Genomic DNA, 19,674 nt, shown 5'->3' with positions numbered 1-19,674 from the left:
AATTATAAATACAAAAACATGTCCTACCTCAGGTGACACAGTCACATCAGGCAACGCTTAAATAAATTTTTAAACCTTTTATTTAATAATTTTAATATTAATTCAATCTCCCTGAGGTAGCTCCATGCCTCAGAGGCATTGAAGCGCTCTTTCACGCGCATGCACATGAAAGATCACTGGCCCCAACTCTCCCTCCTCCCCCCATCTGCTCAGGTAGCACTGAGCGCTACCAGTGGTGTCTTACGCTGGGCGGGCCTTAATTGGCCTGCCCATGTAAAATGGCAGCACAGAGCCGATTGTGGGTGGCGATCGGCTCCACGCCTGCCCACTCCTGCTAAGCTCGCCCACCCGCCATATGAAAGATTCTGCCCAAGATGTCAGAAAAGCACTCCAATACCCCAAGTGCAGATCTTTATAGCCCATTTTGTCACAGCAAGCCCCCACTACTGTTACTTATAAATAATTTTCATGTTCTCATCTGTAGATACACCATTCTGCAATGCTGTGTTTCATTTTGGGATATTGAACTTATAATATTTACAGCTATCCCTCGTTTAACACTCCTAATGTATGCCTAAAAAACTGTGCTAAACAAAAACATGCTAAACAAAAATCACTTTACCATGAGAAAACAATAAGGGTGGGTTATGTTCCTGACCTGTAATTTTTACATTAAAAGCCTATTGGCTGCCTTGAACCTAACTGACTCAAAAATCCCCTTACTACTACACTTACTGCTTACTGCTCTTTCTAGTTACCTTAAGTTCACTGTTTCTCACTCGCCACCCCTCCTCCTCACTCCCTCCCTCTCACTACTACCCCCTACCGACCCCCTCCCTCCCTCCCTCTCACCACTTCCCTCTCCCAAACCCCTCGCCCTCCCCTCTACTGACCCCTTCGCTCCCTCTCGCTGCTTCCCTCTTCTGACGCCCCCCCCTCGCTCCCTCCCACCACTTCCCCCTACTGACCCCCTTGCTCTGTCTCACCACTTTCCTCTCCCACCTCCTGCTCACCAATTCCCTCTACCAACACCCTCATTGCTTCCCTCTGCCTCCCGCTTCTCTCTCACGATCTCCTCCTTCCCTCTCACTGTCCCTCTCCCATGCCCTTGCTCATAGCGAGGGATTAGGGGAGGGGTAGCAATTGGGAAGCAGTGGGAAGCGATGAGCAGGGAGGGATGAGGAGTCGAGGGAGGTCTAAAATAAGGGAAGCAGTACTATTCTGGTAAGTTCCCTAATTTACAAGCTGTCTGAGAAAAAGTATCAGAATGAGCTTTAAATGGCGGATATCTATATGTGGTAGAACAGCAATCAAAAGCTGACAAGAGTTCACAGGAGCAAAGTACAGGTAAACAAATTATGTATTTTTCATGGTCTAATAGATTCCATCTGCACCATTGTTGTATGAGCTGCTGTCAGTTTTGTTTGCTGTGTTGCATGAGGTTTGTCCTTATAATTGGACACTACATTGTCTCTAAGTGCTGCAATGTGAACTAATGTGCAGGTGCTTCCTTAAGTTCCAAGTTCTGTCTCACTAGCTGGATTTTCAAGAATTTTTCAGAAGCAAAGTGCCACTGGTGGCAAAATTTTAAAAAAGACAGTGCTACTGGTTGCCACATGGGCTGTTGGGTCAGGTTTCAACCCCCACCCTCCTATGCTAGCACTGCAGTTGGTACATTCTTGACCTTTTATAGACCTTGCCCAACATTGAGGATGTCCACTTAAAGTTTTGAATCTAATTGTGGGTGTACTGATTTCTTCTGTGTTGGTGCCAGTGCTCTCAAACCATTCTATGATGTAAGGGGGGCAAATTTGAAGAATCAAAAGCTTAAGAGGTGTCAGTGGTAGAAGCGAGGAACAAATGTGGTTTAAACATGACTGGAGTTAGAATCAAATAGATGTTGAAGTTGTATGATATTGCATGTGTGTGTTGTGCGCAGGTGACAGAAAAAAGCGGCAACACAAATATTGTGAAGCAGTGTCAAAGACAGAAGGTGAATATCCCTCGTAAACAAATAAATATTTTCACCACTGTTGTTGGTCTAGAATGTGTTGTGAAGTGTTCCCCATGTGTAGGATTTGCAGTTCTGATAAACATAAGACTGTAGCTTTAGGAATAATCCTGTGTTTATACATGAGCTGTATAAACCAATGAGTTAGTAGCACAGGGAACCTCTAGAAGAGAGTTCTTTGGTTATAGAGTTTGAGGCACACATGTAACTCCTGCTGCTGTCTTGTAAATAAAGTTCAATGTTTGCACCAAGAAAAGTTGCCTGGAAAATCAACTCTATAACAAACTATCAACGAGGGTAAATCAGATCCGTTGCTGTACCTTGGCCAACGATTGTGAGTATCTAAGTTCATTAATAAGAAATGAACAGTTTGGCAGAATTGATCCCTTTGAACTAGCCACAGATGACTGGTCTCAATATATATGTATATAACATCTTGCATTCTGCTTTCAAGCCAATAAAAATCACAGGGGAGGAAAAGGAGAGTGATTCTCCTGAGTATTTACGGGAGCAAGACCTACCATTTAATTTGAAGCTTGGCGGCCCCCAGTGCCCCAGATTCAAAGATTTTCAGTGAATTAGTAGACCTTAAGGACATTTTCAACCCAAGTCCTCAGTCACATTGCAGAGGTTCAGATTCAATTCACGGAATAGAGCCCCAGGACTGACTGTTGCTACCTACATGCCGTGAAGTGGGAAGTCCAATGAAGTATATAGTGTAAAAGAGCCAAAAACAACCAAGTCTGACATTCACCATGAAAGTTAGGAAGACAGAGCCAATTGTTGTCACAATGCTAAACCTTAAAAATTGAAGTAGACATGGGTACTTCTACCACAGTAATAGGAGAACATACTTTCAGATATTTAAATAAAAGGTGCGCAACAATTACCTTTGGAACAAACATTTACCAAGTCGAAAACATACACAGGTGAAGAAATCCAGGCAAAAAGATATCACCAGAGTAACTGTTCATTACAGACACCAGTTGGCACAGCTACTAGTGATGGTGGTAGAAGGTGAAGAACCAAGCCTTCTAGGTTGAAAGAGATTAAATTAAACTGGTCTGAAATCTTCCGGTTGCAAGAAGGGGCACTGCCAGAGTAGCTTAAAAAAAATGACACCATCTTCAAGGATGAACTGGGAAAAATCCAAGGCCTACAGGCCAAGATTTACCTGGACCCAGAAGCAACCCCTCACTCCTTGAAAGCAAGTCCGCCACCATATAATTTGAGAGAGAACGTTGACATTGAGTTGAACCGGCTAGGGAGGATGGGTGTCATAAAAGCAGTTCAGTTCTCAGAGAGGGCAGCACCCACATTCCCCACCCTTAAACCAAACCAGACCATCTGGATCTGTGGGGCCTATAAACTAATGGGTAAAGCAGCCAAACTGGACAGGTACCCTATTCCCAAGATTGAAGACCTATATGCCAAACTAGCAGGAGGGACAACGTGTACAAAGCTTGACATGAGTCATGCATAACAGCAACTGGAGCTAGATGATGGGAATTTGTGACCATAACTATCTGCAAAGGATTATATCAATATACATGCCTGCCCTTCAGTGTTTCTTCAGCCTGTGCCATTTTTCAGAAGACGATGGAGGGCTTGCTACAAGGACTACCTCAAGTTGTGGTCTACCTGGATGATGCGCTAATAACGGGATTCGCAGAAAATAAATATGTGGCTAACCTAGAGGAAGTCCTAAAACAATTCTTAGAAGCAGAAGTAGGAGTGCACCTGAGGAAGGAAAAATGCACTTTTCAGGCAAATTAAGTCATTTATTTGGGCCACCAGATAGATGCCCAAGGGTTACACCCTGTTGAAGAGAAGGTTAAAGCAATCAGAGATGCACCTGCATCTAAGAACGTCACTGAACCTAAGTAATTTTTCAGGGTGATAAATTATGGCTGATTTCTATCAAATTTATCAACATTTCTAGCCCCTCTACATTCACTGCTAAGAAATAAAACAGCATTGGGTTAAAGTAAAACTACTCTTACACTCTTCATATTTGTTAGTGCATTAGGACCAGACAAAGGAATTGGTGCTAACCTGCGATGCGTCCCCCTAGGGAGTGGGAGCAGTACTATCTCAAGATGGACGACAGCACAGAGAGGCTGATAGACTAAATGTTCAGGACACTTAACACAGCTGAAAAAAAAAATTCAGTTTGAAAAGGGAGGTCTGTCAATTATTTTTGGTGTAAATAAATTCCACCAATTTGTGCATGGGCAACATTTCACGATAGAATCAGACCACAAACTGTTGGCTTAGTGAGGAAAAGGCTATACCTCCCATAGCTCCTGCACAGATAGAAAGATGGGCCCTAATTTTGGCAGCATACGAATACACCTTTGTACCTAGACCGGGGATTCATATAGCAAATGCCGATTCCCTAAGTCACCTTCCTTTGCAAGAGAACAATTCCCCAAGAATTCATATTAGTGATGAATTTCCTGGATTCCTCGGCAGTCTGTGCCAAGCAGATAAGAAACTGGACAAATTGTGACCCAGTCCTGTCTCAAGTGAGACACCAAATGTTACATGGCTGGTCCCAGGAACCAGTCTGATGAATTGAAGCCATTTTTCAACCAAAGACACAAGAGGAGCAAAAGATGAGCAGTCAAGATGGTATTCTATTATGGGGTGCACAAGTAGTAGTTCCTTCACAAGGAAAGGAACCACTCTTAGTAGAGCTACACAGTGCCCATCCAGGAATCTCATGAATGAAGATGATAGCATGAAGTTGCCTTTGGTGATCGGGGATGGGCGGCGATATTGCAAAAGGTGGTATAACGCTGTTTGCAATGCCAACAGCTGCAAAAGATGCTTGTGGTAGCCCCATTACATCCATGGGAGTCGTCTGATAGACCCTGGGTGAGATTGCTTATAGGTTATGTTAGTCCTTTCCTTGGAATACTGATTATTGATGCTCATTCCAAGTGGTTAGACGTTTATGAGGTTAAGTCATCAGTGTCAGGTTCTACTATAGAAAAACTACACTAGAGCTTTGCCATCCACGGATTGCTAGAGGTAATCGTCTCGGATAATGGTATTGCGTTTACGAGCACCGAGTTTCAACAACTTGTCAGCAATGATATCAACCATGTGAAGTCTGCACCGTATCATCTGTCATGGACTGGCAAAAAGAGCTGTACAAACTTTTAAGATGAGAATGAAAAAGTTAACAGGTAAATCATTGCAAACTACACTCACTCATTTCCTATTTAACTACAGAAACAATCCACATGCTATGACAGGAGCAACAGCTGCAGAATTACTGATGAAGAGACATTTTTGAACAAGGCTAAGCCTGATCCCCTCCAAATTGAGAAGTAAGATGGAGAAAAGTCAAGGGAAGGAAAAGAACCTCATGATTTGCATAGTTCAGTGACAATTTACTGTCAGAGAAGCAATATATGTAAAGAATTTTAGTGGAGGACTGAAGTAGTTACCTGGTAAAGTAAGCTATGACTGGACCATTGTTGTACCATGTGGAAGTGGAGGGCCGGATCATTTAAGAAAAAGGGAGATCCCCCAACAAAATGATGTTCCACCTGTAACTATTGCTGAACCAATGGTTCCTGATGAAGTTGCTCAACCAAGGACAGGCATGCCCGATGTCTCTGTTGGAGTGGAAGACACTGAACTTCATGTGCCTAATGAGGTACCTGATGTTAATGCAGTTCCAGAGAATGTGTTTCCTGCAAAAGAATCTGAAGTCATGGAGCTGCGATGTTACACATGGACCAAGAAGCCACCTGAAAGGCTGAACTTGTAATTTCATGACCTGTGTAAATATTGTATCATGAGATAAACATCCTTGTAAGTGCAAAAATGTATAAAAAAAGTTAAAGAGGTAAGAATGTAGTAATTATAGCTCTGATAAACTTAGAACTGTAGTTTTAAGAATAATTGTGTTGTAAGATCACATGATCTGTGTAAACCAATGAGTTAGCAGTGCAGGGAACCTCTAGGAGAAAGGGTTCTTCTTTGGTTATAGAGTTTGAGGCACACATGTAGCTGCTGCTGCTGTCGTCTTGTAAATAAAATTCAATGTTTCCACCGAGAAAAGCTGGCTGGAAAATCAACTCTTGTAGCACCATGATATGAAATGGCATGGCAAAGCTGAAGTGATTCTGAAAAGCATCAAAAGTTGGCTGAAGGATAACTTGCATCGACCGGCAGGCAAGGAGATAATTAGCAAGGTGTCTTAGGAATCAGTGCTAAAGCTGTTTCAGTACTGGCTGATAAATTACTTCATCGACCATGTGGTTATGTTAAGAGGAGTAGAGCACAAAATCCCAGGGATCAAACCTTGCCCAACTCTACCAGTAGAATTGTGTACAAAGCATTATGAGAAAGATATTTAGGGAATGAAGAGGGTCCTTTGAAGGGCAAATAAATTGATAGTTGAGATTCAACATGTGAGTTATAAGTAGTGGTTCCAGAATCTGAGCATGTTTACATTGGCAAAGAGAAAACTCAAATGTAGCTTACTGAAGTGTCCAAGATCTTAAAAAATGTAGAGACCAAACACAGGTCAATATTTTTAAAGATTCTACAAGAGGACATATTCTCAAACTTTGAAGAGGAAAAATGAAAAGACATGTTAGATTGAACCACATTATGCAGAGAAAACAAACTCAAGAGCGAATTGGATAAGTAACTGGTGAAAAAACTTTGATTGAAGAGTTATGAGATATTGCGAGATGTGATATTGGCCCCATGGATTCCAATAGTCTATCCTGTTCCTATACTTTTCTATACTTCTCTGTATCAAAGGTGAACTGAAAATGATAAACAACAGCTTGACTAATAATGATAGGTAATTGGCATGGGACAGATCAACTTTGTTATGAAGTTGCAATAAATACAATTGTGAATGGATAAGAATGTGGAATATTTTATTCAAATAAAAAAAATGCAACATACTAAATCTGTCTGTCAACAATTTTATTAAAACACACATGATCATTCGGATACCAAGATTTGAGGTGCTGCTGTTTACAATTACAAATAGGTAAACAAAATTTCAAAATCCCAGTCTGAAATCAAATTCAGATTCCTCCAGACAGCTAGTAGGAGTCGAAGCCTTTTGTAATTATTTTTGATTTTTACGATGTCAAGATGTTTATCTGTTTTAGATAGAGAAATAGAAAATTATTTCACAACTTATCCAGTTCTAGAAGTTCAAATAGATAAGATGTTTAACTTCCTTTTACTGGAAAAATATATATGATTAAAAGGAAAATTTTAGCATCTTGACAAATCTAAGGAATGATATGCGTTTTCCCCAAATGTAGTCCTATAATTTTGGTACAAATAGAAGAAAGGTTAGGGTAATTTATTGGTCAAGCAACAAATATTAATGCAGAAAGTCATTGTGTCTGCCACAGTTATTTCACAATCCATTGCTAAGTTAAATATTAAAATAGATTATTTTTTAATTAGTGGCACACTACAGTGAGGACAGGGTTGGATAGAGCAGCGATGCAACCCCTAGTTGAATAGTCTACATTCCAAAGTCTAAGCTCAAGTTCAAAGAATAGCCACTTAGACACAGTGACAGTGTGGCTATCACCAACATGATCAATGCATTCAGGAAAGGAACAAATTGGGAAAAAAAATTATAAAGAGAATAAAGTGGATCTTTTGAAATTGTTAAAGGTCTAGTTTGGAATTTTTGGATTTGTTTTTTCCTGCTTGGAGTGGAAAAGGTTAACAAAAATGTGAGAACCAGAAGGAGGAGAAAGGAAACTCTGTTTACCAACTTACCCTGTCCACTGTGGCCTCGAGCGCACATCACCAGAATAGCCAGCACCACACAGGAGGCAGAAGCAACAATATTTGCCATCTGTTAAGAAAACAATTGGATTCATTAGCATCAGTCAAAGAGACAGCTCCTGGGAAACAACTTAGAGCAGCATTGCAAATGCGAACGTCACCCTTTCAAAAAACATGTCCTCTTCATAGGACTTGCCTGTACAGACTACAGGAACCAAAGCCAAACCAACAATGGCAATCTGTCATCCTACATGACTGAGTACTAACACTAACCTCCTCAGTTACACTTCTAATGAGAAAAATTGACAGGTAGAAATTTAAAGTCAAATGCCTGAGGCGACCCAATGTCCCTTGTTGGGATTAATGCATATCCATATTTTTTCCTCTTGTTTTGATTGCAGGGATAATAAATTCTATCACAATAGTTTTGAAAATAAACATGCCTAAATATGAATAATTCTTGCAATGGAATATATCAATCGGCAGCAATTTTTTTGGGCTTGTTCTAAGTTGTTTTAAATTCCAGATTGGAATAAAATTCAAAGATGCTGTGCCAAGTAACAGTAATTGTGTCCTTTGGTAGTGATGGGAGGGTGGAGTGGTGGGAAGAGGCTGAGAGATATCAAGAGAAAAATAGATAAATAAGGGAGGGAAGAATACACAAAGAGGGAACAGAAATAATAGAGCCAGAACCATTCAGCTCCAGACTTCAACATAGCCTTGATGTGGACAACACCTGACAGAGAAAAAAGTTGAGAATGGTTGCCCTCAATATCATGAAAGCATTCGACTGAGCATGGCACCAAGGGGGCCTCACAAAACTGAAGTTAATGGGAGTCAAAGGGAAAACTTTTCAATGCTGGAATTGTCTTCATTGACAAATGGAAAATTGTTGTGGTTATTGGAGGTTAGTCATCACAGCCTCAGGATATATGACTGCAGGAGTTCCTCATGGAAAATCCCACAACTCTACTGTCTTTCACTGCTTCATTAATGTAGGTCAGAAATAAACTGTTTGTTTACATTATTCAGCTTCATTCACAATACCTCAAATGAAGCAGCCCATGCCAGTCTACAGTAGGATATGGATAACATTCAGTTCTGTGCTGACAGGCATCAAGCTACATTCATTTCACTTAATGCCAAATAATGACCATCGCAAAGAGAGTCCAGTCACTTCCCTTTGATCTTCAGTTGACTCAGTGTTGAATGCCTGACTATCAACATTCTGAAGGTCATCATTAATCAAATCTTCAACAGATCCTGTGACTACAAGAGTACAGTAAAGACCACGCATACATGAAAAGTGGCTCAACTCCTGACCCCTCAGTTTCAGCACTATTTGTAGGCAAATCAAGCATGGCATGAAATATTTACAACTCATATGGACAATATTCAGCTGCAACAACAGGAAGTTCATTTCACCCAGGGTAGAACAATTCAATCGATTGGCACTTCTGACACAAATATCTACCCCCTCCACCATCACACTGCAGGATGTGCAACAACTCAATAAGGGTACACCATGCTACCTCCTTCCTCTGCTACCTCTACCACCAAGGAGAACAAGAACAGCAATGCTATGGGGCAACATCAACCTCCTGACTTGGCCATATATCACTGCTTCTTGATTATCACTAGGTCAAAATCCTGGAGTTTCCTACTGAACGCTATTGTGAAAACACCACTGCCAGAATGTAGTTTTCAAGGAACCTAGGAACAGGAATAAGTCAATCAGCTCTTGAGGTTTGTTTTGCCATTCAGTTAGATTATAGCTGATCTGTAGTCCACCTCCACCGACTCCACTGGGAAATTAGGCTGCAAGTTAGATCAATGGAGGAGCAGTGGGAGACATTTAAGGGGATATTTCAGAATAAGTAAATTCCTTCTATAAAGGAAAAAAGGGGCGGGGCCACCATCTCTGTGTTTAAAGTTAAGGAAAGCATCAAACTTAAGGAAAAAGCATATAACTGTGCAAAGATGATTGGCAGGCCAGATGATTGGACAGAATATAAAGAATGGCAGAGAATGACTAAAAGGTTAATCAGGAGAAAGAAATTAGAGTATGAGATGAAACTAGTTAGACATGTAATGATGGATAGCAAGAGTTTCTTCAGTTTTTTAAAAAGGAAAAAAAAAAGTGGGGAGGGGGGACTGGTCCTCTAGAGAGTGAGAGTGGGGGTTTAATAGTAGATAAAAAGGAAATGACAGATGAAATGAACAAACATTTTGCTTTTGTCTTCATGACAGAGGATTCAAAAAAACATTCCGGTAATAGCTGTAAATCAAGAGGTGGAAGGGAGAGAGGAACTTGGTGAAATTACAAATCGCTAGGGAAGCAGTACTGAGCAAACCGATGGAACACTGGGCTGACAAGTCTCCGGGTCCTGATAGACTTCATCCTAGGGTTTTAAAAGAGGTGGCTAATGAAGTCGTAGACCCATTGATGTTAATTTTCCAAAAATTGCTAGATTCTGGAAAAGTTCCATCAGACTGGAAAGTAGCAAAAATTTAAGGAGGAGGGAGGGAGGCAGAAAATTATAGGTCAGGTTAGCTTGATGTCGGTCATGGGGAAGGTGCTAGAATTTATCATTAAGGAGATTATAGCTGGGCACTTGAGAAACTCAAGGTCATCAGGGAAGAGTCAGCATGGTTTTGTGAAAGGGAAATCATGTTTAACCAATTTATTGGAGTTCTTTAAAGGAGTAACTTGCACTGTGGATAAAGGGGAGCCTGTAGGCATACGGTACTTGGATTTCCAGAAGGCACAAAGGTTATTGCAGAAAATAAAAGCACATGGTATAGAGGGTAATGTATTAGTATGGTTAGAAGATTGGCTGGCTGGGAGAAAAAAAATGTGCATAAATGGGTCAACGTCTGACTGGCAGGATATAATGAATGGAGCCCTGCAGGGGTCTGTGCTGGTACCTCAACTTTTTACAATTTATTTCAAAGACTTAGATGAAGTCAGGGAAGGCATGGTAGCTAAATCTGAAAATTTCAAAGATAGATAGGAAAGCATGTAGTAATAGGACATAAGGATGTTGCAGATGGTAGACGATGTGGGAAAATGTGAAGTTGTTCACTTTGGCAGGAAGAATAAAGAAGCAGAGCATTAATTAAGTGGAGAATGACTGCAGAATTCAGGAAGTGCAGAGGGATCTAGGTGTTGTCACGCATGAGTCACAAAAAGTTAGTGTACAGGTACAACAAGTAACGAAGAACGCTAATAGAATGCTATCCTTCATTATGAGAGGAATTGAATATAAAAGTAAGAATGTTATGCTTCAGTTATACAGGGCATTGGTGAGACTACATCTCGATTACTGTGTTCAATTTTGGTCTCCTTATTTAATGAGGGATGTAAATACATTGAAGGCGGTTCAGAGGAGATTTACCAGATTGATACCTGGAATGAGTGGGTTGTCTTACGAGGAAAGGTTGGACAGTCTGGGTTTGTTTCCACTGGAGTTTAGAAGATTGAGGGGTGATTTGATTGAAGTTTACAAGATCCTGAATAGCCTTGACAAGGTGGTCACAGAAATGATATTTCCTCTTGTGGGTGAGTCCAGAACTAGGGGCAGTGTTTTAAAATTAGGGGAGACCCTTTCAGAGCAGAGATGAGGAAACTTTTTTCTCTGAGGGTTGTGCGACTTTGGAACTTTCTGCATCAGAAGGCGTTGGACAGGGGCTACGGTTGGCAGGGGAGTCACTGAAAATCTTTAAGATGGAGGTAGATATATTCCCTTGCCAAACAAGAATCTAAGGTTATTGGGGGTAGATGGGAATGTGGAATTAGTAATACAAACAGATCAGCCATGATCTTATTGAATGGCGGAGCAGGCTCGATAGGCCAAATGGTTAACGTATGCTCCAATTTTGTAAGTGCCTGCCTTTGTTATGTGGGTAACCAGGGTTATGTAACAAAGGATTGATAGATTTTTTTGGAAAATTTTAGTTGACCCAGCATCCAGTCTTTTGGAAAATGGATCATCCACTTGTCATGAAAAAAGAAACAATGTCGAAATATAAATTGAAATAAAATATTAGAAATGCACATCAGATTTCTCATCATCTGAAAAGGGCAGGCAGATATTTCAAGTTTATCTGTTCAGAATCCAAAATGTTAACCCATCATTCCCTTCAATTTGTTCACTGGCCTGTATTTTCTGTTCTTATCTCTGATTGGGAAAGAGATGCAAGAGAGAAAGAGGAGAAAAAAATGTGACCTTGAAATTAACAAGCAGACAAAGACTAGATAAGTTCATGAAGCATTATAGAATTACTTTATATAGATTAATAACAGTTTTGCAGTGCAGAAGTCTCTTTAATTCCTATCATAAAATTGGATGACGTATGTGGTAAAGTTGTTGTCTTGTTAAAGTCATGTCAATACATACAAAAATAATATATATTCCATAAAGAAATAGTTAATATTCCTTCTAATCTAATCCTCTTTATTTTTAGTAATCATCCCTTTAGTTACCACATGCCAGGAGAGGAAGGAGGTGACCTGTTGCCAGGTTTCTGTCAATTATATTTGGTCATTGATCATTGTGAAGTGAAATTCCATTTTTTTCTCTTCCCCTTTTGTCTAGTCTATTCTCCATCTATGACTAAGTGGGGAGGATTCTCATAGACAAGTTTCTACCCCACCGACTGACAACACCCTTTTGGTATATGTGGAGCCCTTATATTACCCCTACTATTCTATTCTTAAAATTCATTGGGAGATTTTCTCTGTTTACTATTTTTAGCATAATCCAAAAAAACAGCTCAAAGACTATACGAATATATAAGCTAGAGCAGGAGTAAGCCATTCTGCCCCTGAAGTCAGCTCCACCGTTTAATAAGATCATGGCTGATCCGAATGCAGCTTCAACCCCACATTCCCACCTACCCCCGATAGATTCTTGACTAACAAGGGAGTCAAATGTTATCTACCTCTGCCTTAAAAATACTCATTGGCCTTGCCTCCACTACTCTGACAAGAGAGTTCCAAAAACTCACGACCCTCAGAAAAGATTTCTCCTCATCTCTGTCTTAAATGGGTGACCCCTTATATTTAAGCTGTGTCCCCTAGTTCTAGTTGTTACAATATTGACGATTTAAGTAGAATAGCCCTCAGAAGAAAATTTTCCCAACTGTTTTTGAATGTATGAATAAAAATGATCTCTAATGCATATTTTTAGGATGGAAAATCTGAAAAGTTCACAAAGCTATCAGTTTGGAAATCTTACTTCTATATGTGTACTTAAGGAGAAAATGAGTCTTACATTAAATCAATAATAGCATACATCTGTTAACCTGCTGTTTAATTCCTTATGTGACAGAAAATACTTTCCAGAATACGGAAAGTCTAATTAAACCCATTTTTAAAAAAATGTGTTTATCAAAGCAAAGATTTGAACACTTTGCATTTTGGGCACCAAGTCTAAGGATCCAGGACTCTTAAAATCAGTGATAGGCAGAGATTATATGCAGTTCCCTCACTTCTATCACAAGTGAGATGGTTCCTATACTAGTCATCCACTTTTTAAATTGTTCAAGTGCTTTATAAATTTGAAAGGAACAGATTGCAGTCCTCATCAATACTCAGTGACAGGAAACAATTATTTGTTGTGTCAAGCTGCAAGTAAAGTTAGGAACTTACAATGATAATGAGGCAGTAAACAGATGAGGTAGGTGTGCTGAGATATAAGCCATGCTCTGTAACGAAAATGAGGTGAAGAACTCTCATCAAAACAGAACATTTGTTTCATGCGTTGCCAGCCTGTGAAGCATTAAATTACAGCATTGAGGCTACTAGCTGCCAAAGGCAATGTTAAATGCAGCCACCTAGAGAGAAAATCACTGTTGAGAAAAGATGAAAACCAAAGCAGTGACATCTGCCTGCTACGTATGGTTTGATCTGATGCAACGGCCCTACATTTATACTCTGGCGTGTTTGGAGCCATGGATTTCAATGAAAGCAGTTACTATTGAAAAAGCTGGATGAAGATAAATGGTAACAAGAGGCTAAAGAACAAAACAGGACTCAAAACGACAAGCAAAAAGGTCATAGTAGAAAGAAAGGGTAAGATTCAGGCGGTTTCATCAATACTGCAACCCTACTTCATCGGAGTAGTCGTTTGAAGAAATTGTATATTTTCCATTATTATGTCACTTTGTTCCGCATGGCTAGCGACCATTGACTTTTTAAACAGCTTGGAAGGGGCTTAGGGTGATAAATTTGTCAAGGTATGCTCTAATTTTTAAAATACTGTGGTTTTTGGGCAGCTAAGTTGTGAAATGCCAGCACCTCTTAACAAGAGGCAGGCTGGTTCTGAAACAACCTAGTCTACCTATTGTGTACAATAGTGTTGCTTCATTAAGCAGCCTGGATGTGCTTAGAGCTGGTTTACGTCACTGGTGCTCTTAAATGCTGTCCCATTATGGGATATGATGCAACATCCTTTTCTTAGGTTTAAGTGAAATGGTGACTGAAGGCAGATAATTTCCAATGCCTCATTTTTCTTGACCGTGTTTGTTTTATTTTACATTGCAAGGGATATTGTTGGAGCACTTATTCATTTTGCACTGTTTGTCAGCATCTCGCAATCTCAAGTAAAAACAAGAAAATCTCAGCAGGCCGGGCAGCATTTGTGGAGGGAGGAATTTTTAGATTGATTACCACTTGTCAGAACATTCTGAAAGGCCACCAACCTGAAGTGTTAATTTTCCTTTTCTCTCCACAGGTGCTGCCTGACCTGCTGAGATTTTCCCTCATTTTCTATTTTTATTTCAGGTTTCCAACCTTGAAGTCTTCTCTGTCGAGGGCTGCAGAGTTGAATGTAAGAAGGCCACTCCCCCCTTTTTTATATATAAAGACCAACAGCTGCCATAAAGCGGGTGAGTTGAAAGGTCCAGCCACTTTCAAACCAGGCAGAAGGTAGGTTTGTAAGGTAAGTGGATAGGATTTGAGATTGGCAGATGAGCGTGGTGGTGGTGGAAAGATGGGGCGGGGGAGGGGGGGCAGTTGGATAGGATGTAGTCGTGTTCATGGAGGAGTCGTAATAATTGCTATACAGGGTACATGCAGGGGGGGGTAACAATAGTTACCCAGGAACTAGAGGCAGTTTTAATTCTATTTTTTTCTGGATAACTATTGCTATAAAAGACAGTCAGAACCATCCAAAAGGTTTGCGATTTAAGTCACATTTTTTGGATGGTTCCCAGTTTAGGGCAATTGCCCATCGGAAGTTTGAACTTGCTGGGCAAATGCCACGCAATCCTTACCTGGGAACTTCCAGCAGGCGTTGGTTGGTGGGGGGGTGTGGGGGGTGCGCTTCCCAAGGTACCTCCCAGATACTCTGACCTGGAGCTCAGAGGTTGACGGCCATTTTAATCTTTTTGTTAAGCTGTTGGATTTGCAGTAAAATTGTGTGTCAGTTGTCTTGAATACTACAAATTGATGAGCTTGGTCAAAAATAAAGTAAATTGAAAAATGGGGAAATCAGATGGTAAGACCACAGAGGATGTATTTAAGAAGTATGTAACAGGGAAGCAGCCCCTCTTGGGGGGTGGATATGTATCATTATGGACTGCAGTGATTGCCTGTACAGAGTACAAATAGTGTACACTAGACACTAGGATATACTTATAGTCACAAAAGACATGAAGAGAAGTTGCCTGTCAGGGAGAGATAGATTTGGATTGATCCTACAAACTGTGTGTCGAGGTAGTCACAGTGTGTGACAGAGAAGTGGTCCGGAGTAGATTAAAGAAATGGAAGTGAAAGGAGAAAAGTTCGAAAAGCAAAAGGAAAAATGGCGCATTAAGAAACAATATTTAGAGAATCAGGATTTGGATAAGAGTTGGGAATTGAAACTTGTAGGGAAAAAGTAGCCCAAAGCAAAAGGAGGAATGGCTGAGAGATAATAGACATGTAAAAGTAACTGGCAGGATGAAGAAATGAATCCTGATGCCTCTCAGGGAGGGGTTGGCATTGCCTGGTGAATGGAATACCGGAAGCAGGTTAGAAGGAAGAAGAGAAAGTTAGAGACCCAGAGACACACAGCAAAAGATAAAATACTGTGCGAAAAGAAAAGTCAACCAGATTGTGTGAGATGAGAAGAGAAATTTCTCGATTTGCAAAATGAGCAACTGTTTTTCCTTTCAGTTTTGGGGGAGTGTGTCCGTTTCACAGTTGTGTGCACAGAACCCAAAGTTATTTAACTCTGTGATCCTGCCTTGGATGTTGTTTTAAGATCATCATTTGTATTATGTGTATATTAGTGGAGGAGTTTTGCTGTCTGCAAGGGAAAAAGAGTTTGAAAAACCGTCCACCAGTAACCTTATTCCCGGAGTTGGGCGAGGAAAAACCTCTGAAGAAAGAAAGAGAAAGAAGAAGATCTATAAATTCTGTGTTTTAAGTATGAAATGCATGAACAGTTGGGTCAGCTGAGGCCGTGCGATACTGTGGCCTCAACTGCAACTGTGTGGGGCAGACCTGGAGCAGCGCCGCTGGGATGTTAATAATGAGCTGCTGAATTGATGGTTAAAAAGAGACAAGGAAAATAAATTTAAAGTTGAAAACATTACTGAAGCTGATACCCTGCTTCTGTGCCAAAGAAAACTACTTACAAATTCACTAGAATTTTCATGTTTAAAGTGAGTGGAAGTTAGTCAAGATTGTGCACCCCAAAGATTGTAAAATGTAATTTGATTTTGATTTTTCCATTAAAGAAGCTCGTGTGAATACTTTGAAGCCAGAACACAAGCTCTTCCCTCGATCTCTTTGGTGTAAGAATATTGAAGGGTTTTTGTTGAACTGTGGGAGTTATCTTTGCCTTTAGATTTATTACACAGTCATTTCGACAGACACCAGAAGAAGGAAAAATATGTCATTTAACTTTTTGTTTAACGTATGTGCCATTATGTTGTGTTTAGTCAATAGTGCTGATTTGAATTAAATTTGGAATGGCAAAGTTAACTAAGCTATTCATTTGTGAACACTAGATTTCATTGGTGGCCATGGTAGAATGAGAGAATTTTTAATTTCTCACATGTAGAAACTGGCAGTTTTGGAATAGTGTGTGAATTGGAGTTTTGGACATTTGAGCCGATTCTGGTTTTTAATCATCATGTTTGTTTGTGTTTAGAAAGCTTGGATTGAATGTTTAAAAACAGCTAATGATTTGGAAATAATTAGGCCCAAAAATTGCATTTGGTGTGTGGGGGTGGCCCTGACACGCTGATGCATAAAATGACCCGAGTTGATGTCGGGCGTGTCCCAACACCATCGCGCGTCATTTTGATTTTGCATTCTGTGGGCGTGCGCCAGAGGCGGCTGCGCTCCGGCCAAATTGTGAAAGGCCTATTAAAGGCCATTAAGAAAGTCATTAACACCACTGCCAGTCCGATCTTAACGTTGGCAGGCAATCTCATCCACGGGTGGGATGAGGTTTCCTGAAGGTTTTAAAATTGATAAGTAATTTTGGTTAACTTAACAAACATGTCCCAGCTCATGTGAAATTATCACATGAGGGGCCATGTTGAATTTTTGAAAACTTTTATTGTCCATTTAAATTCCCAGGCACGGAGCTGCCTCAGAGATTGAAGCGCTCTTTCGCGTGCATGCACAAAAGAGTGCAGACCCCGACTCTCCCTCCCCCCACCCCCAAATAGCACTGAGCACTACGGAACACCCATTATGCTGGGCGGGCTTTAATTGGCCCACCCACGTAAAATGGCGGCGCGCAGCCGATCGCTGGTGGCAATCAGCTCCACACCCGCTTCCGCCCAGCCTGCCTGACATAGGTAAGATTCAGCCCTTAGTTTACAGATATGATTGGACAAGTTAACCCATTGGACTCCTGAGCAGAGCTAAATGGATTATTTACGATTTTTCCTTAACAGTGATAATGGTGTTCTGGTCCACATGAATACTGATGGTGCAAGAAATACAGCAGCTTTGAGAATTAAAGCACAGCAATTTGGACTAAAATTATTGCAAGCACTTCTGTCTCCCATGTAAAATCATCTTGTAAAACTACCAAGCCTAATTAATAAAATAAATCAATGTGAATTGCAATTTTAAACACTGGAGGGAAATTTATCTGAAACGTAAGGAGATAAGCACATTTGCAAAGAAAATTAATGGATCAGTCTAGGTGATTACTGGATTTACAAAAAAAAAGTTCCTTGTGAGGAGAAAAGTGTTGTTGGGCTGACTGGTTTTGTTAAATGTTCAACCCAATTAGAATTTGGGGTAATTCTGAAATTATAAAATGGCAGACATTATTTTAGCTGAAAAATCAAGGAGAGACAAACAAAATGTTCCACCTGGTTGGTGGAGCAGGCATGGGAGAATTTAAGATTAATTGAAGATGTGAAGTAGGAGATCAGCACTTGGATGACATGATGAAATGCCGCAGCAACATTTCAGTAACATGTGTGTTTGTGTCTATCTGGTAAAATGGGAATGTGGATCTGGTTCTAATATGGTCATGCTAGATCTGATCTTATATTTTCCTGTGGTTCTGAATGGGGAGAACCTCACTCCAGTATTTTGTTTGGCGAACATTGGGACAATAAAAAAAAAGGGGGGCATGCATGTGCAGTACAGTCATCACACCTACCATGTGAATGTTAAGACCATAAGACATAGGAGCAGATATTAGGCCATTTGGCCCATCGAGTCTGCTCCGCCATTCAATCATGGCTGATAAGTTTCTCAACCCCATTCTCCCGCCTTCACCGCATAACCTTTGATCCCCTTTCCAATCAAGAACCTATCTATCTCAGTCTTAAACACACTCAATGACCTGGCCTCCACAGCCTTCTGTGGCAATGAATTCCATAGATTCACCACTCTCTGGCTAAAGAAGTTTCTCTTCATCTCTGTTCTAAAAGGTCTTCCCTTTACTCTGAGGCTGTGCCCTCAGGTCCTAGTCTCTCCTACTAATGGAAACATCTTCCCCACGTCCACTCTATCCAGGCCTTTCAGTATTCTGTAAGTTTCAATCAAATCCCCCCTCATCCTTCTAAACTCCATCGAGTATGGACCCAGAATCCTCAAACGTTCCTCATATGTTAGTGGGGTTTTGGCAGGGACTGAGCTTTGTGATTGTAGGCAACATGGAGAGACTATTGTTGGTCTTCATTGCACCTTGCAGCATGACAGATCCTTATCTGGGTTTAATAATACAAGACAATATTAATTGCACCATGGAGGTCTTCTGGAAGGCCTATGTGCATACCCGGTCTGTGTACCGAGGTAAAGGGGAGTACTGTGTACCACCAGTGATAAACAATATCACGGTGGGAGGTGTTATTTGTCTGGTTGAGTATAGTATCTTTTGTCCTACTCCACTTAAGCCCGTTTGCCTTGGTATTCATGAATTGACTAATATCTATCAGCATGATTATGCTTATATTCTGAATGTCACAGGAAGTCTAAAGGCTGTACACACTTAAATTTGGATGTGAAATACCCCTTCTTCTTGAACATTAAAGTGCACTTTGAAGGGATATTGCTCTGTCTAGGAAGCTCCATTATCAGCTCCAACAACGTACCAAGTTAATCAGGACTAGCATTAATAATCTGGACTCCAGGCCACAATGGTCCAAAATTTGAGACTGGGGTATGAATGTAAACATCCATCCCTGGATGCGAGTCACCTCTCAGGTTTTGGTGGTGATACAAATCGGTAATAGTGCTATACTTACTGATCGATCTTGCTAAATGGGTGAAGAAGCAAAAGGCCAAGGCATTGAAATAGCTGATGGCCTAAGTCTATCAAAACATTACCATACAAGATCACTTGAGACAATGTACCAAACTTGTCGGTAAATCAGGAGGAACACAGAGTCACCTCGGGGGCGGGGGG

The 19,674-nt window shown here is 40.6% G+C and overlaps 1 protein-coding gene across 5 annotated transcripts in view; it reads right to left on the bottom strand.

Annotated features, from left to right (window-relative positions):
- Window positions 1–19,674, bottom strand: part of cntfr (ciliary neurotrophic factor receptor) — a 362,323-nt gene that overhangs the window by 233,920 nt on the left and 108,729 nt on the right. For 2 of the 5 annotated variants that reach the window (XM_041191309.1, XM_041191328.1), the window contains exon 2: window positions 7,793–7,871. In XM_041191309.1, the coding sequence (XP_041047243.1) occupies window positions 7,793–7,871 (79 nt within the window). Of the gene's footprint in view, window positions 1–6,956; window positions 7,153–7,792; window positions 7,872–7,962; window positions 7,980–15,079; window positions 15,102–19,674 lie in introns of those variants that run through there. The other 3 variants (XM_041191318.1, XM_041191299.1, XR_005943514.1) reach the window with 3 other exon arrangements.

This window comes from Carcharodon carcharias, chromosome 1 (genome assembly GCF_017639515.1).
Source record: "Carcharodon carcharias isolate sCarCar2 chromosome 1, sCarCar2.pri, whole genome shotgun sequence".
Classification (NCBI taxonomy): Eukaryota; Metazoa; Chordata; class Chondrichthyes; order Lamniformes; family Lamnidae; genus Carcharodon; species Carcharodon carcharias.
Note: the sequence above shows the minus strand (reverse complement) of the source record. Positions and strands in the feature narration are given on the sequence as shown.